We start from the raw sequence: 27463 nt of genomic DNA, 5'->3' as shown, positions 1-27463 counted from the left end.
ATAGTCTTGTTAGTTCCATTCAGAGTTCCCGCTCTGCTGTCTGTCTATATCTTTTTCCCCTCTATGCTAGAGGCCAGTCCTACGCCTTTGCACTTGTCTATCAAGTACTCTACCAGAGTTAAAACCCCAAACTCAGTGTATTTCATTTTTTCAAAAGGTTTATCTTATGTGTGTAGGTGTTTTACACATAGGCACTTCATGCATGTGTGCCTGGTGCCTGTGAAGGTCATAAGTGGGTGTCAGATCCTCTAGAACTAGAATTATAGATGGTTGTGAGCTGTCATGTGAGTGCTGGGAACTGAACCCAGGTCCTCTGCAAGAGCATTAAGAGTGCTTAACCACGAAGCCATCTCTCTAGCCCACTGTCTCATTTTAATAAAAGCTTTAAGCGACTTACTTGCCCAAAGTACTTTAGAAGCTTGCCATAAAAAATGTATGATGATGCTTCTATATCAGAAATGAAAGAATTGGTACTGTTGGGTCAGAATATCAACTAGAAATGAGTTATTTGCAGATTTATGCTTTGATTTGAATCTTGTAGTGGAGTGAGCTCTGAAAGCTGAGTGTCAACACTGGCTATGACAGTCAGGAGTCTGGGTTGCCAGTGCTACAAACCAGTACCCTCTTCACTGACAGTTTAGATTCTTGTTTCCATTCTCAGCTCTCCTTGCACTAAAACCAGGCTGTGTGCATCAGTCTGAGCGTTACTATGCTTGCTCCATAGCCCGGGAAGGAGATTATAAAGGCACTCACTCTGCATTTGTAGCCTCTTCCATCAGCTGGAGTCAGCCTGTGGCTTCTGGGCTGCTAATGCTGTGTGAGTGGGTTGTACAGCTAGCAACCTGAGCAGGTGCCTCTCTGACCCCTTTCTCTTAAATGTTTTATTTTGTCTACTGAAAAAACAAACCAACAGCAAAACAGTATTTGTTCATGAAGCTGTATGAAGCTGCTTTGTAAGAGGCATGGCTGCCGTGGATGCCACGCTCGGTTTCCACACTCACTTCTCCCCATTTCCTTTCTGCCTCACAGAAACACCGAGTGAGGAGGATAAAGCGCAGACGAGTAAAAGCAAAAAGAAGATGAGGCAGAAGGTACCTCGGGGAGAGAGTCAGACTCCTCCTGTCCAAGGGCAGGTGAGGAGGACAGCCGTGCGCAAACGTTTTCTACGGGCAGCTTTGCATTTTCTTCCATCTCCGTTTCCTCCTCGATGTAGCAGCCCACCTTCATAAAATGGAGTTGTTTGGGCTTGATTTAGAAAAATAGGGCATCTATCTCTAGGGTGAGAGAATGGATCCATTGCCAGTCCCTCATCATCCCATCTCTCACCTCTCCTCCCCAGCACCCTTTCTGTGTTTGAATCCCAGCCCAAGCAGAGGTGCTTTCAGAGTTTGGGGGAGAAATGACTTCCCTTATGGTTTACAGGCCAGAAACAAGAGGAGACAAGATGCCAGGAGCTCAAAGCAGAAGGACACTAAGAAGAAAGCCAAGGTGTGTCCGTGTGATGAGTGCGCCCCAAGTTTACCTCCTTTCCAGGGTGCATTGTGCATGCTAGACAGACACGTTACCACAGGGCCGAGTCTCCGTCTCTCACGGCTGGTTCGAAGCCACCACAGACATTTTCCACACGCTCCTGTGCCGCCGGTGTAATTTTGGACTCTTGCTCGGGAGGGACTAAGATCAGGCCTGGCTAGACAGGTATCTCTGACACTTGTTCCTTTCTCCTGGCGGGTAGGCCGAGAAAGAAAAGACAAAGACAAAGCAGGAAAAACCAACGGGAAAAGTGAAGAGGGAAAAGAAGGAGAAGGAGAAAGTAAAGGTGAAGGAGGAGGCGGCCAAAGCCAGACCCCCCTGTAAACCAGAGAGGAGCCTTGCCACACAGAGGCGTCTGCAGGAGCGGCAGAGGCAGCAGGCTATCTTGGAGGAGATGAAGAAGCCCACGGAGGACATGTGTCTAGCTGACCACCAGGTAGTAAGGGTCATGGAAGGGCCACTTCTGGGGACATTTAACAGAAGGACCTCTGAATATCCAGACATTGCCTCTTGGTAAGTCTAACAGGATGCCTACCCAATTTTATCTCCCCAGCCCCTGCCTGACTTCACCCGCATCCCTGGTTTGACATTGTCCAGTAGGGCCTTCTCAGACTGCTTAACCATCGTGGAGTTCCTGCATAGTTTTGGCAAAGTGCTAGGCTTTGACCTTACCAAAGATGTCCCTAGTCTGGGAGTCCTGCAGGAAGGCCTCCTGTGTCAAGGAGACAGCTTGGGCAGAGTGCAAGACCTGCTGGTGCAGCTCCTGAGGGCTGCACTCCGTGACCCCGGTCTGCCCGCCTACTGCCAGGTGAGCTTCCCTGGGTCGGAGTCAGTTCTGCTTTCTCTTTGAGAACACGTACCTGTGCGCCCCCCTACCCCCCCAAGAACCCAGAGAAGTGGTGTGAGACCCCCCCACCCTGCCCTCCCCAAGAACCCAGAGAAGTGGTGTGTGACACCCCCCCCCGCCCTCCCCCAAGAACCCAGAGAAGTGGTTGGTGTGAGACCCCCCCCCCGCCCTCCCCCAAGAACCCAGAGAAGTGGTGTGAGACCCCCCCACCCTGCCCTCCCCAAGAACCCAGAGAAGTGGTGTGTGACACCCCCCCCGCCCTCCCCCAAGAACCCAGAGAAGTGGTTGGTGTGAGACCCCCTGCCCCCCCAAGAACCCAGAGAAGTGGTGTGTGACACCCCCCCGCCCTCCCCAAGAACCCAGAGAAGTGGTTGGTGTGGGACCCCCCCGCCCTCCCCAAGAACCCAGAGAAGTGGTTGGTGTGAGACCCCCTGCCCTCCCCAAGAACCCAGAGAAGTGGTGTGTGACACCCCCCCCCGCCCTCCCCAAGAACCCAGAGAAGTGGTTGGTGTGAGACCCCCCTGCCCCCCAAGAACCCAGAGAAGTGGTGTGAGACCCCCCCACCCTGCCCTCCCAAGAACCCAGAGAAGTGGTGTGTGACACCCCCCCCGCCCTCCCCCAAGAACCCAGAGAAGTGGTTGGTGTGAGACCCCCCTGCCCCCCCAAGAACCCAGAGAAGTGGTGTGAGACCCCCCCACCCTGCCCTCCCCAAGAACCCAGAGAAGTGGTTGGTGTGGGACCCCCCTGCCCTCCCCAAGAACCCAGAGAAGTGGTTGGTGTGGGACCCCCCTGCCCTCCCCAAGAACCCAGAGAAGTGGTTGGTGTGAGACCCCTTCCTGATTCTGGTTTGTTGGTGCTGTCTCCTTTGTGGTGCTTCAGCTGTTACTTCTCATTCTTACTTCACAGTTCTCGGGTGCAGCCTTTCACCTTTTCCTAGTAACTATTTTCCTTCATTTTCATTGTTTTGTTTTATGTGTATAAGTTTTTACCTGCCTGTTTGTGTGCCTGGTACCCACAGGAACCAGAAGAGGGTGTCGTCTTCTGGAACTGGAGTGACAGACAGTTGTGAGCCACCCTGTGGGTGCTGGGAACTGAACCCAGATCCTCTGGAAGAGCAGCCAGTGCGCTTAGCTCCTGGGACCTCTCTCCAGCCCCACGTCCTGGCAGTTTTCAGTCTTTTTCTCTTTTTTTCACAAGAGTTTCTTTTAGCTGGGTTATGATGCACACCTCTAACCTTAGTGCCTGGGATGCGGAGACAGACAGGCCTCTTTAAGCCTGTTCTGCATAACAAGTTCCAGGCCAGCCAGGGCTACATTTTTTTGTTGCTTTTTCCTTGTCATCCATCCCCGTTCCCCACCCCCCAGACAAGGTTTCTCTGTGTCGTTTTGGTGCCTGTCCTGGATCTCGCTCTATAGACCAGGCTGGCCTCGAACTCAGAGACCCGCCTGCCTCTGCCTCCCGAGTGCTGGGATTAAAGCGTGGACCACCACCACCCGGCTTTCTCTGAGAGTTTTATTTTCACCCTTGTGGTTTTCTCCCAGGTTCACCCAATTTGAGTTGTTCCTATTTCCCCTCTGATTCCCATTGTGTTTTCTTCCAAATAGTCCCTGAAGATCTTGGGGGAGAAGGTGTCTGAGATCCCACTGACCAGAGACAATGTGTCTGAGATACTGCGCTGCTTCCTCATGGCGTATCGCGTGGAGCCGGCCTTGTGTGACAGCCTGCGCACCCAGCCCTTCCAGGCCCAGCCCCCCCAGCAGAAGGCTGCTGCTCTAGCCTTCCTCGTGCACGAGCTCAATGGCTCCACCGTCGTCATCAAGTGAGGGGCGGGGCTGGGGGCGGGTGGGAGGGGCTTAGCTCTCCACCGTCCTCATCAAGCGAGGGGCGGGGCTGGGGGTGGGGTGGGTGGGAGGGGCTTAGCTCCACCCTCTCATCAAGTGAGGGGCGGGGCTGGAGTGGGTGGGAGGGGCTTAGCTCTCCACAAGTCCAGGGTGAGTGTCCATTGCTCTTCTCTGAGGATGCTGGGATGATGACTTGAGAGAATCGTGGTCCCTTCCCTGGGCAATGTAAGCCTGCCTTGGTCATTCATCCAGGCTGTGACCGGACAGAAATCCCCTTGTAAGACCTTATTTTTTTTTTCTTTTTTGCTGCCCCTTTTCCCTCAAAAATCATCTGCCTTTCCTCTGCAGTGAGATTGACAAGACTCTGGAGAATATGTCCAGCTACAGGAAAAACAAATGGATCGTTGAAGGCCGACTCCGGAGGTAGGACACAGCAGACTAGAACCCAGAGAGAGAGGGCAGCCAGGATGTTGCCTGGCTATGATGCCCTTCTTCGGTCGGCCCTTTGCCGGGGCTCTGGAAAATGTACATCTCAGGTGTTTCTTTTTTGGCATTGTGTTCTTCTCCATAGTCTCCCCTAATCTCTTGTTTTTCAAGACTGAAAACTGCTCTGGCCAAGAGAACTGGGCGGCCTGAGCTTATGATGGAAGGGCTAGAAGAAGGCCTGGGCCGGAGGCGCAGCTCTCGGATCATGGAGGAAACCAGCGGCATAGAAGAGGAGGAGGAGGAGGAAACTAGAGCAGCTGTCCATGGCCGCAGGGCTCGAAGAGATGGGGAGGTACTGACCCAACGGAAGGAGGGCGGGGTGGGCTAGAAAACATTCTTTCTTGGGTCTGGAAACTCCACTTCTCAATGTGTGTTTGCTTCTGCCCAGATTGATGTTGCAGCATCCAGCATTCCAGAGTTAGAGCGCCAGATAGAAAAACTCAGTAAGGTATTGTGTTTGAGTCTCCCAAAAGTTGGCGGGAATCGTTCCCCTCTTTAGATTGTATCTGTTGTCCAGGGAAGCAGATAAGCCTCAGTCCTCCTATATATTAAAATCCGTTATGCCACGCTGGAAATGTTTTATTCATCGTCTTTTTCCATTTCATACCCAGCGTCAGCTCTTCTTTAGAAAAAAGCTGCTTCACTCATCCCAGATGCTTCGGGCAGTGTCTCTGGGTCAGGACCGCTACAGACGCCACTACTGGGTCTTGCCCTGTTTGGCTGGAATCTTTGTGGAAGGCTCAGAGGGGAGCTCAGGTAGGTGTGTCTGAGGCTTGAATTCTGAGTTCAGTCTTCAGTTTCCTGATGCAGCACAGGCCCTAGAGTAAAACTGCTTGCCGGCTGCACGCTCCGGTCTCTTCACCTGTGAACAGTAGCCGTGTTGGTAGTAATATACTTCATAAGACACCTGAGAATTGCGGCTGGAGACGGGACACAGTGGTTAAGAGCGTGCACGGTTCTTCCAGAGGACCTGAGGTGCATTCCCAGCACCCATCCGTGTCACTTGGCTTACAAACACTTGTAACTTAAAGGAATCCATACATACATATAATTGTTTTTCTTTTTTACCTTTTTTTGTTTTTTGTTGTTTTGTTTGTTTTTTCGAGACAGGGTTTCTCTGTGTAGTTCTGGAGCCTGTCCTGGATCTTGCCCTGTAGACCAGGCTGGCCTCGAACTCACGGAGATCCGCCTGCCTCACATAGTTGTTTTTCAATGACTACTAAGAATAAAAATGTGTAAGCCCGAGAGTAGTGGTGCACACCTTTAATTCTAGCACTTGAGAGGAAGAGGCCGGTGGATCTCTGAGTTCAAGGACAGCTGGAGCTACACAGAGACACCCTATCTTGAGGGGTGGGAGGGATTAACATGTTGATAGTGCTTGACAGAGTGTGGCTCAGTGGCGGGCGTTGCACGGGTATCTTGGGACTAAACTGAGGTGTAGCTAAAGACTGATCCCAGTGCTTGGGAAGCTGAGCTAAGAGGACCTGGAGTTCAAGGACAGACTGAACTATAGCAGTACCCTGTCTCGGAAAACAAGTGCTTAACCTGTAGTTGTTTCTCAGTAAAGCAGTTTAAGATTATGTTGTGACTAGGCATTATTTAGAGCAGGTCGGTCTTTTGCATCAAGGCCAGTCTGGTGTACATAGTGAGTTCAGTGCTGGCCAGGGCTACATGGAGAGAGACTGTCTCAAAAACAAGACTTCTTCCTCAGATACCCTGTCCATTGACTTAAGCTGTTAACCAGTAGAATCCTAACAGGTTTTAGAAAGCAAGTGTGTCCGCGTTTGTAGATTCCCTTCTCTCCCACTGTCCAGCAGTCTCTCTCGAGCTCTCTGTCTCTTTACAGTTAGTGAAGAGGGGATAAAGCAGGAAGCTGGGTACTTGACGGAAGCGGTCCCTTCAACCCCCTGCTCGGCCCCGGACTCCGGAAAGAGAGAGTTAACTGGCCCCAACACCTCTGCTTCTCCTGCCCGCGCCCGAGGCCGACCTCGAAAATCTAAGCCTGGGTCTATGCAGCCTAGGCACCCGAAATCTGCTCTTCGGGACCATGATTCAGAACAACCCCAGCCTCAAGTTCAGCCAGAACCTCAGTCTCATCTGCAGCTTCAGGCTTCCATCCAGCCCCATCTTCAATCCCATCCCCCATCAAATAATGGGTTCCTAGAGCCAGAAGGCTGCCCTCTGTCCCTGGGTCAGAGCCAGCATGACCTCAGCCAGTCGGCCTTCCTGTCCTGGCTGAGCCAGACGCAGAGCCGCACTTCCCTGCTGAGCAGCTCCGTCCTCACCCCTGACAGCAGCCCAGGGAAACTAGACTCTGCCCCATCCCAGTCTCTGGAGGAGCCAGATCCTGATGAGCCAGAACCCTGCCCTGCCCCTCAAGGACCCTGGTTTAGCTTCTCAGCCCAGATACCCTGTGATGCTGCCCCTACACCGCCCCCCGCAGTTCCTGAGGACCAGCCCGCTCCCTCCCTCCAGCTGCCTGCCTCCTCTAAGCCAGTGAATACACCCGGTGCTGCCAATCCCTGTTCTCCAGGGCAGTTCTCTTCTACCCACTTGCCTGGAGGGGGCTCTAAGAGGCCATCAGGAGACTCTGAAGAAATGCCACAGAGTCCCACCGGGCTGGGACAACCCAAGCGGAGGGGGAGACCTCCTAGCAAGTTCTTCAAGCAGGTGGAGCAGCATTACTTAACCCAGCTGACAGCCCAGCCTATCCCCCCTGGTGAGCGAGCTTGGCTAGGATGGGGTAAGCATGGAGGTAATAGCAGTTCTCATCATGGGCAGTGTGACTCATGTGGTTTCCATCCCCTGGCCCATATACATACCCTCTGTACACAGAGATGTGCTCTGGCTGGTGGTGGATCCGAGATCCTGAGACACTGGATGTCATACTCAAGGCACTGCATCCCCGAGGCATCAGGGAGAAGGCGCTCCACAAACATCTTAGCAAGCACAAGGACTTCTTGCAGGAAGTTTGCGTACAGCCCTTGACTGGTAAGAGAAGCCCGACCGGCCGGCCGGCTCGGGGAGTGGCCGCTGTGCACAGGAGCCTGACGGGCCGCTGCCCTGCTCTCTCTCCCAGACCCTATCTTTGAGCCTGGTCAGCTGCCTGCCTTGGAAGAAGGACTGAAGAGCTGGTGTCCCAAAGAGAAGACTTACGAGACAGACCTGGCTGTGCTTCAGTGGGTGGAGGAGCTGGAGCAGCGGGTTGTCCTGTCTGATCTGCAGATCCGGGTACACTGGGGTCAGCACTGCTAGGGAGCTATTTAGGGGAGGGTTGTGGTTTCGTTTAACTTTTTGTTTTGATTTATTTGTGTGTGCGCGCGCGTGCGTGCGTGCGTGCGTGCGTGCGTGCGTGCGTGTGTGTGCGTGTGTGTGCGTGTGTGTGTGTGTGTGTGTGTGTTTTGTTTGCGTGTCTACATGGTACGGGTGTGCAGTGCCCTCAGACCAAAAGGGTCAGATCCTCTGGAACTGGGCCTTGTAGACTGTTGTGAGCCCCCGTTGTGGGTGCTGGGGACTGAATATGGGTCCTCTGGAAGAGCAGCCCGCACCCTTAACTGCTGCGCCCTCTCTCCGGCCCTAGGTGCTGGTTTTTGAAACAAGGTCTCTGTAGTTGAGACCTGCCTGGGATTCAAGGCATTTGTCCTGCCTCAGCTGTCCAGGCGCTGGGATTGCTGACAGGAGCCACTGCGCCCAGCTGTGGGGTGGGTGTCAGGAAAAGCCAGCCCTTGGTTTCTTCTTCTTCCCGAGTGACTTCCCAAGACATGGAGCGCTTCCCTTTACAATGTGTGTTATTCCTCTTTCCCACTGGAAGGGCTGGACATGCCCAGGCCCAGACTCTACCCGAGAAGACTTGGCCTACTGCGAGCATCTGCCCGACTCTCCGGAGGAGATCCCCTGGAGAGGACGGGGCAGAGACGGGGTTGTGCCTCAGCGGCAGAACACCAACCCTCTGGACCTGGCTGTGATGCGGCTCGCTGCTCTGGAACAGAATGTGGAGCGGCGATACTTGCGGGAGCCCCTCTGGGCCGCCCAGGAGGTGGTGGTGGAGAAGGCCCTGCTGAGCACCCCCGACGGTGCCCCTGATGGCACCACTACTGAGATATCATACGAGATCACCCCTCGTGTTCGTGTCTGGCGGCAGACACTGGAGAGGTGCCGTAGCGCAGCCCAAGTGTGCCTGTGCATGGGCCAGCTGGAGCGGTCCATCGCCTGGGAGAAGTCTGTCAACAAAGTGGTGAGTGTCTGGGGGGCCTTGGTGGGGGGTGGGGTCAGCGACAGGCAGAGGAGGGCGAAGGCCTCACTGCCTCCTCCCTCCCACCTCTGGTCCAGACCTGCCTGGTCTGCCGGAAGGGCGACAACGACGAGTTTCTCCTGCTCTGTGACGGCTGTGACCGGGGCTGCCACATCTACTGCCACCGGCCCAAGATGGAGGCCGTCCCGGAGGGAGACTGGTTCTGCACTGTCTGTCTGGCCCGGGTAAGGTTTCTGCTGCTTGGTTCTCCTTCTCATAGCTTTTTTTTTAAAGCACCAGTCCCGCAGATGTCCCTGTCCCCCGGCTCTCCTGGGATGAGCCTCTGACAGCATGTTTGGGTTGAGTCCTCCTTTGACAGTCAGTCTTTAGCCCCAGCCATGTCTCTGTACAATGGTAATAATGATCACCCCGCTTCCTGCTGATCACTGACTGAGCTCACATGCTGGCGTGTGTCTGACCATTGGAAGCCACAGTTACTGGTAGGGGGACTCGGATGGACAGGAGGACACGCAGCACACACCCACACTGCTGCCCTTCCCTTGCCCATCCTCAGCAGGCAGAAGAAGAATTCTCTCAGAGGCCTGGTTTCCCAAAACGAGGCCAGAAGCGGAAAAGTAGTTTTCCACTGAACTTCCCAGAGGGTGACAGCCGCCGACGTCGGGTTCTGTCAAGGAGCCGAGAAAGCCCAGCAGTGTCTCGGTGCCCAGAAGACGGGCTTTCTCCCTCCAAGAGACGGCGACTCTCAATGAGAAGCCACCACAGTGACCTCACATTTTGCGAGTGAGTTAGTGAATCGTAGGGCTGGCTGGCTGTGTGTGCCAGAGGGGCTGGAGGAGTCAGTGTGTGCATCCTGTGCCAATAGGATCATCCTGATGGAGATGGAGTCCCATGATGCAGCCTGGCCTTTCCTGGAGCCTGTGAACCCTCGCTTGGTGAGCGGGTACCGGCGAGTCATCAAGAACCCTATGGACTTTTCCACCATGCGAGAACGGCTGCTCCGGGGAGGGTAAGAAGACGTCTATCTGTCTGTCTGTCTGTCTGTCTGTCTGTCTGTCTCTCTCTCTCTCTCTCTCGCTCTCTCTCTCTCTCTCTCTCTCTCTCTCTCTCTCTCTCTGGCTCTCTCTCTCTCTCTCTCTGGCTCTCTCTCTCTCTCTCTCTGGCTCGCTCTCTCTCTCTCTCTCTCTCTCTCTCTCTCTCTCTCTCTCTCTCTCTCTCGCTCTCTCGCTCTCTCGCTCTCTCGCTCTCTCGCTCTCTCTCAGCTCTGAAGAGCTCACAACCCATTTTCCCCTTGGCCCAGGTATACTAGCTCAGAAGAGTTTGCAGCTGATGCCCTTCTGGTTTTTGACAACTGCCAGACCTTCAATGAGGATGACTCTGAAGTGGGCAAGGCTGGGCACATCATGCGCCGCTTCTTCGAGAGCCGCTGGGAGGAATTTTATCAGGGAAAACAGGCCAATCTGTGAGGCGAGGAAGGTGGAGACCACTGGTGTCTTCTCCAGCCTTCCTGACGAGAACCTGCCACTCTGACCTGCTGACGGCTGCCCTGGGCGGACGCATCAGACAGTGCTGATGCCTGCCTCTGCCCTCGGCAGCACCACATCCTCCTGTCCCAATCTCTTTCCTCCCTTCCTCCTCTTGCTCCTCCAAGAAGAGATGCAGAGATGAGGTCCTTCTGGACGGAAAGCCAAAAAAGAAAAGAATTTTTCCTGTTTTTTTTTTTACTAATTAAAATGGAGAGGGGTGAAGAAGTCCCTTCCTCTTCCTGGCTTCCTCCCCTCCCTGTACACGCCCCAGCCTCCTGGGGCTATTTAACAATAGCAATAGTTCTAGTGAATGTGTAAAACCGAGAAACACTCTGTACTGTGTGTGGACCCGCAGTGACGGCCAGTAAAGTGGACTTAACTCCCAAGTGTGTCAGCCGGACACCGGGCCCTGAACATGCTGCTTCCATGTTCAGTCCCTTCCCTGCGCCCTGCTTTCTCTCACCCTTTCTGTTCTCCCCTTTCTCCTCCCTAGTTGGACGATTTTTTGTCCCACCCAATAATGTAAAGCTATCGTGTACGGGTTCTTCTCCCCCTTGTGTGGAAAACAGTCCAGAGCCCCCTGTCGCTGCCCTCCTCTTCCTGCCAATAGTTACCCTCTGGAATGTCCTCCTCCTCACGTGCTGAGTTTCTACCTTTCCTGAAACTCTGTGACTGGGGGGTGAGCAGGCGGGCAGGCGGGCGGGCGCCCTGGGCCTTCCAGCCTTCTTCCCCGCTTCCCAAACCTCCCTCTTGGGAACTCCTCAGGGACAACTACTGCTGAGTCTGAGTGCTGCTCCGAGATGGAGGCCCTCAGAGAGAGGGGGAGAGGTTGTGTGTGTGTGTGTGTGTGTGTGTGTGTGTGTGTGTGTGTGTGCACGAGCACACAAATGAGAGCTGTGATCGTGACTGTTCTGTGTAATGGGATCCATCCGTGTTTCCGCATGTTTTTCTTCTCACCTTTCCCATTGTTTCATGCCATCACTTTCTGTCTTTGGGAAAACACAGGAACTATTTCTCTAGGGACAGTGCTGTCTCTCCTCATGGTTATTTCTGTTCCAGCCTCTTCAAACTGTGCAATCTTTTCAGCAGGAGCTCCCTCTCCTCTCAGTAGCTTTGAGAGTTTGCTGGGAGAGGGTAGAACTGGGTCTTTCCTAACCATGAGTGTCCGGGTTTAGTGTCTTTCCTCCCTTGCATCTAATCTACTTCATTGCCCAGCATCGAGCAAACTCCTGGAGCACAGGATGGGTAGAGAGGAGAGGTTCTGGGTCTACCACTGCCCTGTGTGTGACTAAGCCCAGGTTAAGCCCCCGACACATGAGAGGAAAGCTGCTAACTCCAAGCTCTAGCCATGGGCCCCTGGCCCCTGCTTTCCTGCCCAGCAGAGCCCCTCCCAACAGAAATTACGGGTACTTGCACTGGGGAGGTGGCTGCGAGCTGTAGGGCCTAAGCAGAGAGCTGAGGCGTCCAAGCAATGTCCATTGGTGGGGGCAGAGGGTGCCAGGTGAGGAGGAGGAGGAGGAGGAGGAGCGGTCCTTGGACTGAGCAGTCCGGAGGGGTGGGGCAGTGCGGCTCCCGGGCAGCCCCCCTCCTTTCCAGCCCCCCTCACTCCACTCCCTATTGCCTATTTCTAAAGTCGCCTTTTCTGTCGATAAACCTCAAAACTTAATTTTATTTGAGAATTTTTTTTTTTGCTTTTAAATAAGAGGTGGATTGAAGAATATTTGAATTGACTTTATATTATGCATAAATATTTATATTTTATCTAAATAACTGCGCCGTAACAAACTTTGTGTTAGATGTTTGGAACTGTTATGACTGGGGACAACTCTCCCCGTGGAAAGTTCCCCTCAGCATAAGATGTACTGGAGTCATTCGCGGTTGGAGTGGGAGAGAGCGAGGCCGTCCGTCTGCTTTGTGCTCCTCTCCAGCTCCAGCTCTGTCCTAGGGACCAGGCACTCTTCCGGGGAGGGGGGCGGAGGTCCTAGACTTGAAGAAGTGGGGGTGGAGGGGCCCTGGGGTAGGGCATGATCCAAGGGGCCATTTCTCGCTTTTCTTTCTCATCTTTACTGCCCCTCCAGCTAGGTGGATCTCCTCTTATTGGCAGAGTATTTGGTAGAGAAAGCAGGTTAAAAATAGAGACACCCACCCCTGCCCTCTGTGTCCCTCCCCATCTGGTAACAGCAAGAAACCAACACCAACAAGTTTCCATGTTCCTTTACAACAAAAGGGACTGACTTTTTATATAACCAAATGTGGTGTTTTAGTGACTTTTTGATAATGTACAGTTTTTTGTGAATTTAAATTTATTTCTTTCTATATTTTTAGGACCAATCTCATTTTTAATAAGGTTTAAAAAAAGGAAAAAAAAGTCTAGAGAAAAAAAAACACCTCGTTTTTGCCATGTGATGTTCCACAGGTGCGGCTGTAGAAAGTGCTTGTCATTGAATAAAACCACATTTGATAGAGACTCAGAAAGACTGGCGTATTTCTCTGGTGCAGCAGGCTGCCCCGTCCTCTGCCTGTGTGGTGGGGCACAGCGCTCCTCTTACAGTGTCACCGTGTGCCATGGCGGCAAGAGTGGGCAGGTCACTAGCCAGGGATAAGGCGCCAAGACGGACTTTTGTGTTTTATTTTTATTTTTTTTTAAAGAAAAGGTCGAAGTTAGCAAAAGTAAAGCTCTTCCGAATCACAGGGGAGCGATGGGAACCAGAAGTCAGCCGAGGAGCGCGAGCAGGAGGTAGTATTGCAGATGTGGGAGAATATAAAACTACAGGTTTCTGGGTAAAGGGGAAAACGTACAAAATGTGTTCTAAGTATAAATTAAACCTCCTCTCCAGGGTGATAAGTGCATCCAGTGGAGCTGTCACTCACCCCAGAGACTGGCAGGAGCAGACCATCCATTCCAGCCCATCAATCAGAGCCGGGCGGTGGTGGCGCACGCCTTTAATCCCAGCACTCGGGAGGCAGAGCCAGGCGGATCTCTGAGACCAGCCTGGTCTACAGAGCGAGATCCAGGACAGGCACCAAAACTACACAGAGAAACCTTGTCTCGGAAAACCCAAAAGAGAAAAAAAATCACAAACAGCCCTCAGCTCTAGGGCATCCTCCAGTCTGTTCTCTTCTCCAAAGCTGGTGTTCCTGGGGTGACTAGTAACTGCCCTAGGTGGTCAGTGCACAGCTTGGGCCCTGGCTTGTCATACAGGGACTGACCTGGAGAGCTCACACCACTGTGGGTGATAGGGGAGCCAAGATGGATAGAGAAGACTATCCGGAAAGAGCAGTTCCGGTTCTAGAACTGAAGAGTTTGCATTTGTTTCTACGTCCATGAAGACAAGGGCGGTGATGATGTTAGGCAAGTCGATGCTTGTGCTCTTGTTAAATCCTGAGACTGAGGTAGTTGAGTGATGAGGACAAGGAAGTTGGGGATTTGCTTGGACAGTAAATGCTTATTTTGAACAAGCAGACTCCAGGAAGAGAGCAGTCACAAGGGTGATGAGGACATCGAGCTTTCTCATCACTACCACGTGGAAACCATTTCCAGAGAGACTCAGCACAAAGCAGAAGAGACAAACAGAGGCTGGGTTAGCTGCTGCCGAGAGGCTCCCGGAGAGCCTGTCAGCTTCAGGACTCGAATGCTGAAAGGCACTTTTAAAAGGTGGGCTGTTCCGAAGTGGGAGTGGCTGGATCGCAGAGGAGCTGAGAAGAATCAGTGTAACAAGGCACGGAGTTGATCTGCCTCTGTGGACTTATTCTCTGAATTCGGGTCTAGAAAAGGCTGGGTAAGCGTGGACCCAACACCTGCTCACTGTATCGCTCTTGGCAGTTCTGACACTTTCCAGAAGGTGGGGTGCGTCTGGGAGGGATGGGAAGCAAGAGCAACAAGCTCTTCTTCCCCCCTCGTAGCAAATAATGCTTTACTACCGTCCCATCTCTATTACGGACAAGAGCTGTTCCCTCTCAGAGGCACCTAACTTCACAAGCTGGACGGTTCTTAGTAAGAATCTCTCCATCACTGTTCCCACATCTTCCTAATTAATATCAGCATCTTCCTCCAAAAAGCCCAGGCCGTCTGTAGCCTGTGCACCCAGAAGGGACAACACTGATACGGGTTAGGCCTGGAGCCTTGTAAAGGATTGCACTGTCCTGGGAATGGACTCTAGTGTGTCTGTCTGACTGGAAACAGCGTGAGCATCTATGGGGTGAGATACAGAGAAAGGTCTGACCTCCATGCCTGCAGGATTTAGGAACCACTGGGCATGGTGTCTCCACACTCTACTGCCTTGGGCCGTGGAGAGGCTTCCTGTGGCGTGTGGACTGTCCCTCTACAGCCTGTGTCCTTACTTCTGTCTCTAGTCACTACCTCACTGAGTAATGAGCCAACAAGAGAGAATGGAAATCACCAAGCAGAATTACACAGTGCCATTAACTGCTATAAAAAAAAAATTACAGGTTGCCCTCATTTCCCGTGTTCACACCTGTTCAACCAGAAACACGGGGATCTAGCCAGTGGGAACCTCAAGAGATAACTGCATGTTCTAAAGCCATCAGCCGTTTGAACTGCGTTAGAGCTACAGAAAAAGAAACGGGTTGTAAGAGGTAGTGAGGGGAGGGGTGGTCAGCAGGGCCCCCCCAGTCCACTGAAGAGGTGAGTGAAGAACAGAGTTCTTAAAAACCGCTAACAAGAAAGCAGCCTCCTGAGTGTCCTGTCACTGAAGGCTGGAGGCCTTTAACGGATGGGACTGACCTTCCTAAGGTTGGAAGCACCAATGAGAAATGTGATAACTTTGTTCTTTATACTGTATGTTCGCCACTGCCGTGAGCCCCCTATTCACAGGATGCACGGCACAGTCAGGCCAGGATTCCTAATGGTGCGGCATGCCCTGCTGCTGATCTAGTTTCCCAACCACCCCACTCAAGCCCTCCTCTTGCACACAGGCCTCTGAACACATTTCCCGTCTCCACATGGGGGGAAGGTCTTACACAAGGGTTAAAGACAACATTTAAAGGTCCCTCCTGACGTAAGTAAGGAGCTGAAGTACTGCATTTTTCTATCCTAGCACCCTGTTGTCCTTCCACGAGAAGGAAAATGATTTCTGGTGTTCTTGTTCCCTGGGGAAGGGGTCCAGACACACCAGGGATGAGCAGGGCACTTCCTACATGGAGAGCTTGGTCCTTTCTCAGGCATGCACGGCACACAGTGAACCGTTCTCACTTGCATCCCTTCAAACTGCATTTGGCATACACATACACCCACGAGGGAGCCCTGCTAAGACAGCTCCTGCTGAATTTCTAAGTGATTCAGCAAGGTCACAGCTGGGATGAGAGCCGAGACCCCAGGCAGAAATGATCCACCAAGAGGCAGAGTGGACAGAATTCAAATGAACAGAGCAGGCACTCCTGGCCAGTTACGTGGATGTTACAAGGCTCTGTGTCCAGGGTGGGCTGGGGATTTAGCCTACTCCAGAAGGCAGGGAAATACTTTATCTGAACTAGATAACTCTGCCAGGGAGGGAGGAGGTGTGGTGTGGTTCTGTACGGTCAGATAGTCAGGACCATCCTTGGTCTGCAACAAGTTGGTGCCAGGCACACACGCCACTCCCAGGCATGGCAATCAAAGATGACAGACATGGCAACAGCCTCTTAGGGACAAAACAACCTCCAAAAAAGTGAAGGGATGAACTTGCTCAGCGGGGAAATGATCTTTAAACAGACTGAGCAAGGCCACAAGCAGAGGGATGGGGGCTGTGAGACCTGGGAGAGAACGAAGACCCTCCAGGAGGCAGAGCAGGTGTTCCCAAACGCTGAAGCTGGCCAACACTTCTCAGACATCAGTAAGTTCATCCTTCTTGAACTTGCCACCAGATCTGGTTAAAGGGTGACTTCCAAAGGCTGCAGTTGTCACATCTCTTCTCGGAAAGCAGAGAGAACGCCACCTCCACGGTCTGTATGATGCTCTCTCCCCCCAGTTCCACATGAAATTTAAGTCAAATTCATAAAATTAAAAACTGCAAAAAGGCAAGGCTCAGCTAAATGGAAAAGAGAAAAACAATCTGGACAAAAAGCTAAAGAAAATGCCAGGCACAGCGGTGTTCTCAGGTGGAGTGGGTGGGACCTGTGAGTTGGAGAGTGAGGTTCTGGCCACTGAGACCCTCCCTACATTAAAAGGTGGTGGGGTCCGGGATGCAATGCAATGTGGGAGCTCAGAGCTTTGCAAAACAAAAAACTTCAGATCTGCATATTTAAAACACATACATCAAAAATAGTCCATAACTAAACTTGGCAAGCAGGACTCCTTCATCGATTTCCCAGCACTTTTTTTTTTTTTTTTTTTAAAGAAATCATTTTAAAAGCCTTCCTAAGCATTTCCAACAAACCCCAGCTTTCTGTGAAGATGAGAAGCCGCTCAACCAGTGTAAGGTTTTCTGATCTTGGATGTGGCACATACGGAAAGCACACGGTTCCCCCGGCTCCATCGATGGGGAAACAGCCCAAGGCAGGCACGCATAGGCTTCTGTTCTCAGGCCCGGGCCTATGGGGAAATGATGGCCACAGGTTAGTGCTCAGTGTGGCCTGTAGATTGCCTGTAACCTGCTGGACCTTCTGGAGTCTGGGAACATCTCCAAAAATGGCATTTCTGTTTAACAGAGCTGTGGGCATAAGCTGAAGAGGGTGTGGAGGGGCATGACAACCTGTCAGGCTGCCGGCAAGACCAGCAGCCATCTCCCAGTGCAGCACAACAGCACACACACACCCCCCAGCTTGAAGTTCTTACCTCATTACTTGCTGAACTGGAAAGGATAGACCCCATGGTCTGAGGGTGTCTCCACGGCCACTTGATTCTGCTGACCGCTGCTCTCCTGCGTCACAGCCAAGGAAAGTTACTGATGCGTTCCTGCGCTCTCCTCCCACTGAAGAAGCCTCACTAACCAGATCCAAAGCTGAGTGGCATCCCCGGCTCACCCACTCCCCAAAGGCAAGTGTGCTCTCGGCACCTGAGCTGGACAGGGTGACGCGGTACAGCTACTTTGAGAAATACATAAGCAATCGCTCATTTTCAGAGCGCTTAAGCAACTGAAGTTGCATCCCGGTCTGAACTGAGCTGAGCAGGCTGGCTGTGAACACTAGTGAAGTCTTTTCCTCCCTACACTCCTCACCCAGCAGTGAGGAACAGGATCAGCAGTGCTGTGAGAGAAAGTGCTTGCTCAGGACAGAAATCTGCCTTTCCCTGTGTCCTAGCCTCACCGCAGTAAAGAATGCCCCTACCTCCACAGACACGCTGGAAGAAGGCACGGGAGGGTACTGGGGGATGTAAGCTCCCTGCATAGCAGCCGTTGGCAGGAGCTGGAATGGAAAAGAGCCGTGGTTCTCAGACGGTTCAGAGCACTTGGGGAGCTTTGAAAAGGACTATACCTTTATGGGTGTGGGTGCTTCTTAGAAGTGTTCCCAGTGGTACTCACGTACGCTGGCCTAGAGACAGATCTGCCTTCCTAGCGTCTCCCTCCAGACCCTCGGATCCCTGCCCACCAGCTTCCCTGCACAAGTCAGGCCTAAAAGAAACCTCAGCTGCTTCATCCCTTTCTTTTAGTGTTCTGATGAATTCTGGGAAATAGGCACTGATTCCTGAGCGAGTACACAAACGTTTAGAACTTACTTAGCTCCGTGACTGGGAAGCACCAGAGGAAGGAGGAAGGCAGAATGGCTATATTCCCAGCTTACAGAGTCTTTTCTGTTTATCATTGTCCTTGAACTTTTGAATGTCTTCCTTCCTCAGCCTCCTGAGTACAGGGATTAGAGAGGCATTGATCCCAGGTCTGAGTGTACCTTCACTGACCCTGAAAAAGCACTTCCATCCTTCGTCACTACTGGCGCTAAGGAGCATTTCACAGGCAGTCTCACTCTACAGAGTTGATATTTAGAGACACTCCTTTACCGGGCCCAGGCTGCTGAGTGACAGGTGACCCAATTGCTGAGTAAGAGGTCCCATCATGGAGGCAGGCTGGAGAGAGAGAGGGTGGTCCATCCCTGGGGTAAGAAGTGAGCCCTGGAGGAGGTAAAGAAGGAAATGGTTAGGCAAGCAGCCTCCTACAGACACCTCAGGCAGACTGAAGGCAAGCAGGGCCACCACCATTTATTTATTTTTTTGCTTGTTTGTTTGTTTATTTTTGGAGAGGGTCTCTATGTAGCCCTGGTTATCCTGAAACTCTCTATGTAGATCAGGCTGGCCTCGAACTCACAGAGATCCACTTGTCTCTGCCTCCCAAGTGCTAGGATTAAAGGCGTGTGTCACTACACCCAGATTTTTATTTGCTTTTTAAGAATTATTTGGGGTTGGGGATTTAGCTCAGGGGTAGAGTGCTTGCCTAGTCCTCAGCTCTGGAAAAAGAAAAAGAAAAAAAAAAGAATCATTTATTAACTGCACTGTAGGTGGGAAGCAGACTGCGGGAAGTAGAGCACTGTCTGCTGACGTTTCCAAGTCCTGGGAATGAACGTGAGCAGCAACCCGGCTCGAATAGGAACAGCACCCTGACCTTCAGTCTGCAAAGGCTTTTGTCTAAGAAATCACGGAATTAGATGGCTGTTGGGTTGCACGATGCACGAAGCCAGAACTCAGCCCACAGGACCGTGTTATCAAAGCCCTTTGCATTTCTTTAAATCAAATTGTCTCTCTTGCTTCTGCCCACTTCTGAACACTCACTGAAGGCTGCATGAGGTACGACTGGTGTTGCATCCAGGATGGGTTAGGTACTTGTAGAGATGTCTGAGTCACTCTCTGATATAAGCAAAAACAAATAAAAATGTTAACTGCCTAGGCTCAGTGACTAAGAATGTTCAGCAAAGTCCCCCACAAACTGGCATGTCCCGTCAGAACACAAACATCAAGAAGAAGCTGTTTTCTCCAGGCATGGGGCTGGCACGCCTTTAATCCCAGCACTTGGAAAGCAGAGGCAGGTGAATCCGAGTTCAAGGGCAACCTGGTCTACATAGAGAATTTCTGGCCAGCCAGGGCTACATAGTGAGACCCTGTCTCAAAAACCTTAAAAAAGCAAAAGGAAAAGAACAAGCTGTTTACAAAATATTAGCAACTTATAACTCAGATAACCCAGTTAAAACTAAGCAGAGGGCCAGGCGGTGATGGCGCACGCCTTTAATCCCAGCATTAAGAAGGCAGAGGCAGGCGGATCTCTGAGTTGGAGGCCAGCCTGGTCTATGAAGTGAGTTCCTGGAGAAACCCTATCTTGAAAAAACAAACAAACAAACAAAAAGTAGGCAAAGGGTCGTGAAGGTAGGTAAGGCTCACCAGGTAAAGGCATTTGCCACCAAATCTAAATCTAAATCCACCCAGAGAGTAGAAGGAGAAAACCTTCCACAAGCTGTCTTCTGACACACACACACACACACACACACACACACACACACACACACACGGTGGGGGGGGGATGACAAGAAATAGAATTTTAAAAAAAGGTATTGGGGGATGGCTCGGCCAGCAGCTAAGAGCCTTGCTGCTCTCCCGAGGACCCCAGCTCGGTTCCCACCACCCTCATTGTAGCTCCCAGGCATCTGTAACTCCAGTCCCAGGGGATCCAATGCCTAACCTCCTTGGGTTCCAGGCACACATGAAATACATATACATCCATAGAAGCAAAACACTCATACACATAAAGGACTTAAAGATGTTGTGAGAATAATTAATATATGTTAAATGTGGTTCTGTTTTTATAAAACGAATTACTCCCAAAGTCCCTTATATATATATATATATATATATATATATATATATATATATATATATATGTATTTATTCACATGAAAGTGAGATGTAGTAGGAATCAAACATGCATTTACTTGGGTGGTGATAGAGAAAGATTTTTTTTTTTTTTTTTTTTTTGAGGCAGGGTCTCTATTATGTAGCCCTGGCTGTCCTGGAGCTTGCTATATATACCAGGCTGGCCTCGAACTCACAGAGATCCACCTGTCTCTGCCTCCCAAGTGCTGGGATTAAAGGTGTGCGCCACCATACCAGCTCAAGACGATGCCTCTGAAAGTGTTGATATACACATACATACACTGTATGTGTGCGCATATACACATATAGGAAATACATGCTATTTATATACACACATAAATCACGTTATGCTTTTACATAACATTTTTCGTGTGTACAATATAGAAAAGCTTTATATTCCTTCACTTAAACCACCGTGCCTTACCTGATAGGAAGACACGGGAGATGGAAGATAAGGGGAGAGCGCAGACTGCGCGAGCATCCTGCTGTGGGCGAGGCTGTAAGGGGCGGGGTAGAACCTGTGGAAAGAGCTTTGTTCAGTGAGACACCCCACGAAACCAGAGCCGCCTCCACTACCTGATATTTGGGAATCAAACACCCAAGTGCCCGGACACGAGCCCCTGACATTTCCCCCTTACCCATTCTGAAGAGCTGCGGTGGGGTCATACGTCACGGCCATGCCACCCTATAAGGAAGAATACAGGGTTCTTATTTTGAGCCCAGAGCATCCACGAGTCCCACTGCAGGTTTCTGGAACTGTGCAGGTCGCAAAACTGCCCTGAAGATCAGGGCACAACCCGCAGGGCACAGCCACGGAAGCCGCCCTCAAGCTTGCCGCCTAGGCGCACGCAAACGGGGCCGCGCATGCGCGCGCGCGCGGCCATCCCCATCCCACTCCAAAGCCTTCTACCATGTCCCCGTTCCTTGGCCAGGCCCGTCCGTTCTGCACAAATTTTCCTTGGTGCTGTCGTTTCTTTGGCCCGCCATCGGCAAACTTGCAAAGCAAGGGGTCCGACGGTGCTGTCGAGAGACAAAAGCAGACGGGCGCTGGACGGACGGCCGCACTTGGCACGCACCCCTCCCGCGGCTCCCAGCCTGGGTTCCGGAGCCCTCACCTGCCACTCCAGGGGGCGTCTTAAGATACTTCCCATTGAAGTGGGTGATGATGGCTTCACACTTCTCTGTGGACTCCATCCTAAGAAACACAGGAGGACCAAGGCTCTCTCTCACCTGCCCGGGACACGCGCTCTACACACGTTCACTGGGGCGAACCCGGGTCCCTAGCCCCATGCACGCTCAAGAAGTTACACGTGGTACGAAGAGGAGTTTCCGCCACATATGTTCATTTCAAGGCACCTGTGTTTCCTTTTTTATCTTTTTTTTAAGACGGAGTGTGTGTGTACTCCTCAGCTATCTAAGGATGACTTGGATCTTCCGAGACTCCTGCCTCGCTGGGAGTCGCCCTTGCAGAAACTCTCCACCATGTCTGACTTTTATGCCGCGCTGAGGACTGAGCCAGGGCAGCATGCACTTGTGACGAGCACGCACTCTGCTGACTGAGCGCCTCCCTGGCCCTTTACTGTAAAGTTCCTCATGGAGGGCTGATGAGAGGGTTCCGCGGGTAAAGGCACCTGCCAACAGGGCCAGCAACCCGAGTTCCATCGCTGGAACCACACGGTGTTAGGAGAGAGCCAACTCCTGATGGTTGTCTTCTGACCTCGACACGTGCGCCATAACGCACAAACACGCACAGATGCACACACAATACAAATTAATTTAAATGTCTTTCAAGTGTCACCAGGCCGTGGTGGCACACGCCTTTTATCCCAGCACTCGGGAGGCAGAGCCAGGTGGATCTCTGAGTTTGAGGCCAGCCTGGGCTACAGAGTGAGTTCCAGGACAGCCAGGACTAAATAGAGAAACCCTGTCTGGAAAAAAAAAAAAAAAATTTTTTTCCAAGTGTCTACTGAACTAAAAAAATTCCTAATGGTGCCAGCACGGTGCCTTTAATCCCAGCACTCCAGAAGCAGAGGCAGGTGGATCTCTTGAGAGTTCGAGGCCAGCCTGGGTCTATTTATCAAGTTCCATGACAGCCAGGGCTACAGGGAGACCCTGTCTCAAAACAAGGGAGGAGGTGGGGTGGAGAAATGCTTCAGTGGTAACAGTACTTCTTGCTCTTGCAGAGGACCCAGGTTCTGTTCTAGGCACTCACATGACGGCTCACAACAACTGTAACTCCAGTTAGGGGACCTGATGCCCTCTTCTGACCCCTGAAGGCGACCGACTCACACTCGGTGCACATATATACATGCAGGCAAAAGACTCCTATCCATAAAAAATAAATGTGAAAAAAGCTTTAATTATTTATTTGATGAAACTGCACAAGCTATGATTGTGTTGATATTTATTTCCATTTCTGGCGATAATTATCAAGGCCCAACTATCTATGACATATTGTTAGGATTGGTAGTAAAGAGCTCATGAGGCCAGCGAGATGGCTGGGTGGGTACTACAGCCAAGCCTGATAGCCTAAGTGACCCCAGAACCCACACAGCGAAAGGAGAATGGACTCCTGGGAGCTGTCCTCTGGCTTCCACATTAGTGCTCTCTGGTTCTTCCCAAACAACTGATAAATACTCTCTGAAGGGGTGAGGGCTCATGCTCCATAGTGATAGCCAGGGACGTGTCAGGACCTGCTCCATGGCAGCTTCCTGCTGGGGGGAGGGGGCTGGGAAAGAAATGACGTAGGTGCCGGCCCACTCACCACCCACAGCTGTCGGATCACTCAGAAAAGCGCTGTGTCCCTCCCCTGTACACTAGACACAGTCCCCACAGGCCCAATCACTTCACGGGTCCTGCTTGTTTGGGATTTTCTGGAATGGGATCTTTCTGGAATGTGGCCTGTGTTCGCTCTCAACGGCCTCAGTCTTCACGTGCTGGGATTTCAGTAGCTCTACACTGGGGCTGGCAAGATGCTCAGCGGGTCGAGGAGCCTGCCAATCTAACGTCACTTAGCCTTAACATGAGGCCTCCTGCAGGTCTAATGATCTGCGTTTGATCCCCGGAGCCGGCATGGTCCAAGAGGAAAACTGATTCCTAAAAGTTGTCCTCTGGCCGGGCGGTGGTGGCGCACGCCTTTAATCCCAGCACTCGGGAGGCAGAGCCAGGTGGATCTCTGTGAGTTCGAGGCCAGCCTGGTCTACCAAGTGAGTTCCAGGAGAGGCGCAAAGCTACACAGAGAAACCCTGTCTCGAAAAACCAAAAAAAAAAAAAAAAAAAAAAAAGTTGTCCTCTGACCTACACACCCCTGCCACGGCACACACACACACACACACACACACACACACACACACACACGCTCACAAAATAAATAAAACGTAATAGAAATATAAATGAGTAAACACATTCTGACAGTTCTTTAATCCCAGCTACTGGTGAGTTGGGATTCAAAATCTACCTCAACTACAGAGTAAGTTCGGGGCCTGTGTGATGGTCAGCTTAATACAACCTAGAGTCACATGGGTCGTCTCAGTGCCTCCGGGGGACTGTCTTCAATTAGCTCATGTGGGTGGCACCATTCCCGAGGCAGGGGACCGTAAACTGTGTGACAGGCGGGTGAGCGTTCATGAATTCATTCCATTGTGGGTTTTGGTGTTTGTGACAGGGTCTCTCTATGTACGCCTGTTTAGCCTGGAACTTACTCTACAGACCCGGCCTTAAACTCCACCTACTTCAGCAAGCATCCACACCAGCTGCCCTCTCGTCTTGACGGTGGGTGTGACCGGACCAGCTGAGTCCCCACCGACTTTCCTGAGACGGATAATAACCAAGAACCTTGAGTTGAAATACCCTCTTTGCTAAGTCGTCTTTCGTTGGGGTATTTTATCACAACAACAGAGGAAATGAGGGCCGTCCGTCACAAAATGAAAAAACAGGTCGGGGATGTAGCTCAGTGGCAGACTGCGCCTAGCAGCCTAGCGTGACTGAGTCTGGGCTTCAGCCCGCACTCCACAGACGACAGACAGGCACAGGGGTGCGGAGATGGCCCGCTTGGTAATCCACGTTCAGTCCCCAGCACCCACAGAAAAGCCAGGTGTGACGCCCCGGTCCACACACTTGTGCAAGCCTAGCTCATCCTCGCCGCCCCAGCCCCCAGACTGTCGGACCATTTAATTACTTAACGCACTGGATATTTCTTCTGGTACCGAGGGGAAAGTGCTATGCTAACTAAGGGCGCCATGAACTGAGAACATCGGCCCCAAAGTGAAGAGCTAGTGTGGCATGTTGGCCCAAGTCTGTAGTTCCCGTATTTAGGAGGCGGAGGCAAGAGGATCTCAAGTTCAAAGCCAGACTGGGCTTCACCTCAAGACCATAGCATGTCTCAAATTTAAAGAAATCAAATTAAAATTAAAAAGAAAATGTACGTCAAAAATCGATTAACACAAGCCCAGTGAATTTTCCTCTTGTAATACCTGGAACTGCCATTAGGTGGTGCTACTCAGATTGAGCCTGTTAAAAAATTTTTCCTAGCCACAGCCTCTATTATTCAGTTAATAAATAAATAATAACTAAGTAGATGGATGGATGGATGGATGGATGGATGGATGGATGGATGGATGGATGGATGGATGGATGGATGGATAGATAGATAGATAGATAGATAGATAGATAGATAGATAGATAGATAGATAGATAGATAGATAATAAAAAACTGAGGGTGGAAAGATGTTTTGCTCTTTGAGACGGTCTCATGTGGTCCAAGGGCTCCCTATTCTCCTGTCTCTATCTCCCAAATGTTAGTTAGGATTACAGGGTGGACCACCATCCCAAATTCACTCCCAGTGTCTGAATCACTGACTAAGGGAGTATTCATGAACAGATAAGGGATTGAAACACAAAGGGTGATCCTCAAAATTGACTTTGCTGCCTAGGCCCTCCAAGCGCAGGGATTACAGGAGTATACAATACCAACATGGCTTTTGTTTTTTATTTTGAAGACAGGGTGTCCTGTAACCCAAATTGACCTTAAACTTTTATTTATTATGTATTCAGTGTTCTGACTGCATGTATGTCTGCACACCAGATCTCATTGCAGATGGCTGTGAGCCACCATGTGGGTGCTGGGACTTGAACCCAGGTCCTCTGGAAGAGCAGACAGCGCTCTTAACCTCTGAGCCATCTCTCCAGCCCGACCTTGAACTTTTGATCCTTCTGCCTCCACATCTCAAGTGCTGGGAACACCGGGAGACACTTCACCAAACACCCATCTCATTCCACGCTGGAGATCAAACTGGGGTTTCCTGCATGCAAGGCAAGCGCTCTACCAACTGAGCCACATTGCCAGTCTGTTCTGAGACAGGGTTGAGACCTAGGTAGCCCTGGCTAACTTAACATTTCCTATGCTATCGTACACTGGCTTTGAACCTGCAGTGAGTGGTTTTCCTTCTTTGGTCTCCTGAGTATTGGAGTTTGTGAGCAAGTTTGTGTCTAGCTAAAAAAAAAAAAAAAAAAAAAAAAAAAAAGTCTTTACAGAAATTTTTAACATATATTTATTTTGTGTGTGTATGGGCATGTGAGTCAGGGTCAGGGGGCTTACGAGAGTCTCTCTCGTGACCACATGAGCCTGGGGGTCAATCTCAGGTTGGCAGACTCGGCAGCAAGCACCTTTACCTGCTAAGCCGCCTTGCCAGCACCCGAACGAAATCTTAAAATAAATAAAAGCAAAATTATTTTTTAGGTAGGCTAGGATCCGCTGAAGCTCTGTGACACACGAGCCCAGAAGAGGGCAGCCTAGAGAAGAGGAGAAGCTAAGGCCTGTCAATAGCCAACATCCGGATGGTCGGTCACTGCAAGGGTTGCTCTCCCTAAAGATCTAAAAAGTGGAGCAAACCCTCCGCTCCGTCCTGCTGCTGTGAGGACCAGAGCTCTGTGCTGAGTCCAGTCTCGGTTAGGAGGAGGCAGTGGGGGAAAGCACAAAGTGTGGACAGCTGGGAGACATGGCAGAGCATGCCTAGAATTTTTATTACATTTTATATATTTATTGTGTGTGTGTGTGTGTGTGTGTGTGTGTGTGTGTGTGTGTGTGTGCACCAGCCACGGTGCATGCTGAGTCACCCTGCTGGCTCTTACCAAGTATCTTTGATCATTATTTTGGTCCGTGCAGGGAGGAAAGGCAGTGTGTGTGTGTGTGTGTGTGTGTGTGTGTGTGTGTGTGTATGTGTGTGTATGTGTGTGATTGTGTCTACGTGCCTGTGTGCTGCGGGCCACAGGAATATGTCATAAAAACTCAGTTGGTTATGGCAAAGTCACTACCTGGAGGGATCAGGGAATTCCTCCAGAAGAAGCCAAAGCTCCAAGGAGCTTCTGGTGTTATTTGGCTTGTTATATATCAGCTGTTATGAAAATCATGTGTGCCTTCATAGTTTTCCCAATTGACTTTTCCCTAAGAAGGGCTAACAGTGTGGACTGATCACTCTCTGGACATACACATTCCAGGTATTTGGAGAACAGCCTCAGGAAAGGCTTTCTCTGGAATCAGATATCTCCCTTGGCCACTTTCAAGGACTAGCAGTAGTAACAGTCCGCGTGCAAGTCTCCTGATTTAAGGTAAATTCTACAAGGAGACACCGCCTAGGTCAGGTGGATGTTAGTAATAACTTTACATAATTCAGCTCGGACCCTCCTTTCTTACAGCCTTACTAACTTTATAAACCTCTAACTCCTTACCTAACCACTTCTAGGAATATTTAGATAACCTTCTGCGCTGACAGCTATGCTCAGCCAGAACCCCAGTTCAAGCCTCCCTATAATTATCATCATTGGCAGCATCCGGCCAGGTCCATCCCCAGATGGAGGAAAGTACCTTATCAGAGATACCTCTGTACTCTCTAAGAACAGACTTAAGCATCTGGGCTACCTGTTTGAGAAGGCCTGGCGGATGTGCCAATTAAGCTTTACTTCCTCCTTTCCCAAACCTTACCTCTAGTTCCTGATCTCCCTTTAACTATCACCAGAGGCATCTAGCTGTACACAGGCTGCCTAGAGACTGAGCACACTTTCTCCCACCCTGCAGAAAAACGGCAGATAGCTTGGACAGATAGGAGCCACAGGAAAAAAGAAGTCAGTTTTATTTTCTCCCATTGACCTAGCAACTTATAAATTCTTAACATTTTCTACCAATCACGTTTAAGACTATAG

At 51.1% G+C, this 27463-nt stretch overlaps 2 protein-coding genes across 14 annotated transcripts in view; one reads left to right on the top strand and one right to left on the bottom strand.

Annotated features, from left to right (window-relative positions):
* The window catches only part of Baz2a (bromodomain adjacent to zinc finger domain 2A), a 39310-nt gene extending 26360 nt beyond the window's left edge, over positions 1 to 12950 (top strand). For 5 of the 10 annotated variants that reach the window (XM_028861610.2, XM_028861603.1, XM_028861604.2 and 2 more), the window contains 17 exons: positions 1030 to 1133; positions 1423 to 1488; positions 1733 to 1966; positions 2084 to 2338; positions 3982 to 4196; positions 4567 to 4641; positions 4816 to 4996; positions 5093 to 5152; positions 5316 to 5460; positions 6551 to 7447; positions 7540 to 7695; positions 7784 to 7935; positions 8516 to 8938; positions 9034 to 9180; positions 9510 to 9736; positions 9819 to 9962; positions 10254 to 10744. In XM_028861610.2, the coding sequence (XP_028717443.1) occupies positions 1030 to 1133; positions 1423 to 1488; positions 1733 to 1966; positions 2084 to 2338; positions 3982 to 4196; positions 4567 to 4641; positions 4816 to 4996; positions 5093 to 5152; positions 5316 to 5460; positions 6551 to 7447; positions 7540 to 7695; positions 7784 to 7935; positions 8516 to 8938; positions 9034 to 9180; positions 9510 to 9736; positions 9819 to 9962; positions 10254 to 10419 (3647 nt within the window). In that variant the 3' untranslated portion in view covers positions 10420 to 10744. Of the gene's footprint in view, positions 1 to 1029; positions 1134 to 1422; positions 1489 to 1732; positions 1967 to 2083; positions 2339 to 3981; positions 4197 to 4566; positions 4642 to 4815; positions 4997 to 5092; positions 5153 to 5315; positions 5461 to 6550; positions 7448 to 7539; positions 7696 to 7783; positions 7936 to 8515; positions 8939 to 9033; positions 9181 to 9509; positions 9737 to 9818; positions 9963 to 10253 lie in introns of all 10 variants that reach the window. The other 5 variants (XM_028861611.2, XM_028861609.2, XM_028861607.2 and 2 more) reach the window with 4 other exon arrangements.
* A 142-nt stretch (positions 12951 to 13092) lies between these two features.
* Rbms2 (RNA binding motif single stranded interacting protein 2) overlaps positions 13093 to 27463 on the bottom strand; it is a 55161-nt gene continuing 40790 nt past the window's right edge. For 2 of the 4 annotated variants that reach the window (XM_037196677.1, XM_037196675.1), the window contains 9 exons: positions 21382 to 21461; positions 21177 to 21286; positions 20905 to 20951; positions 20691 to 20784; positions 19175 to 19249; positions 18410 to 18520; positions 17743 to 17820; positions 17252 to 17336; positions 13093 to 17008 (listed from right to left, as the gene is read on the bottom strand). In XM_037196677.1, the coding sequence (XP_037052572.1) occupies positions 17256 to 17336; positions 17743 to 17820; positions 18410 to 18520; positions 19175 to 19249; positions 20691 to 20784; positions 20905 to 20951; positions 21177 to 21286; positions 21382 to 21461 (676 nt within the window). In that variant the 3' untranslated portion in view covers positions 13093 to 17008; positions 17252 to 17255. The other 2 variants (XM_037196676.1, XM_037196678.1) reach the window with 2 other exon arrangements.

This window comes from Peromyscus leucopus, chromosome 18, assembly GCF_004664715.2.
Source record: "Peromyscus leucopus breed LL Stock chromosome 18, UCI_PerLeu_2.1, whole genome shotgun sequence".
In the NCBI taxonomy this organism is placed as follows: domain Eukaryota; kingdom Metazoa; phylum Chordata; class Mammalia; order Rodentia; family Cricetidae; genus Peromyscus; species Peromyscus leucopus.
Note: the sequence above shows the minus strand (reverse complement) of the source record. Positions and strands in the feature narration are given on the sequence as shown.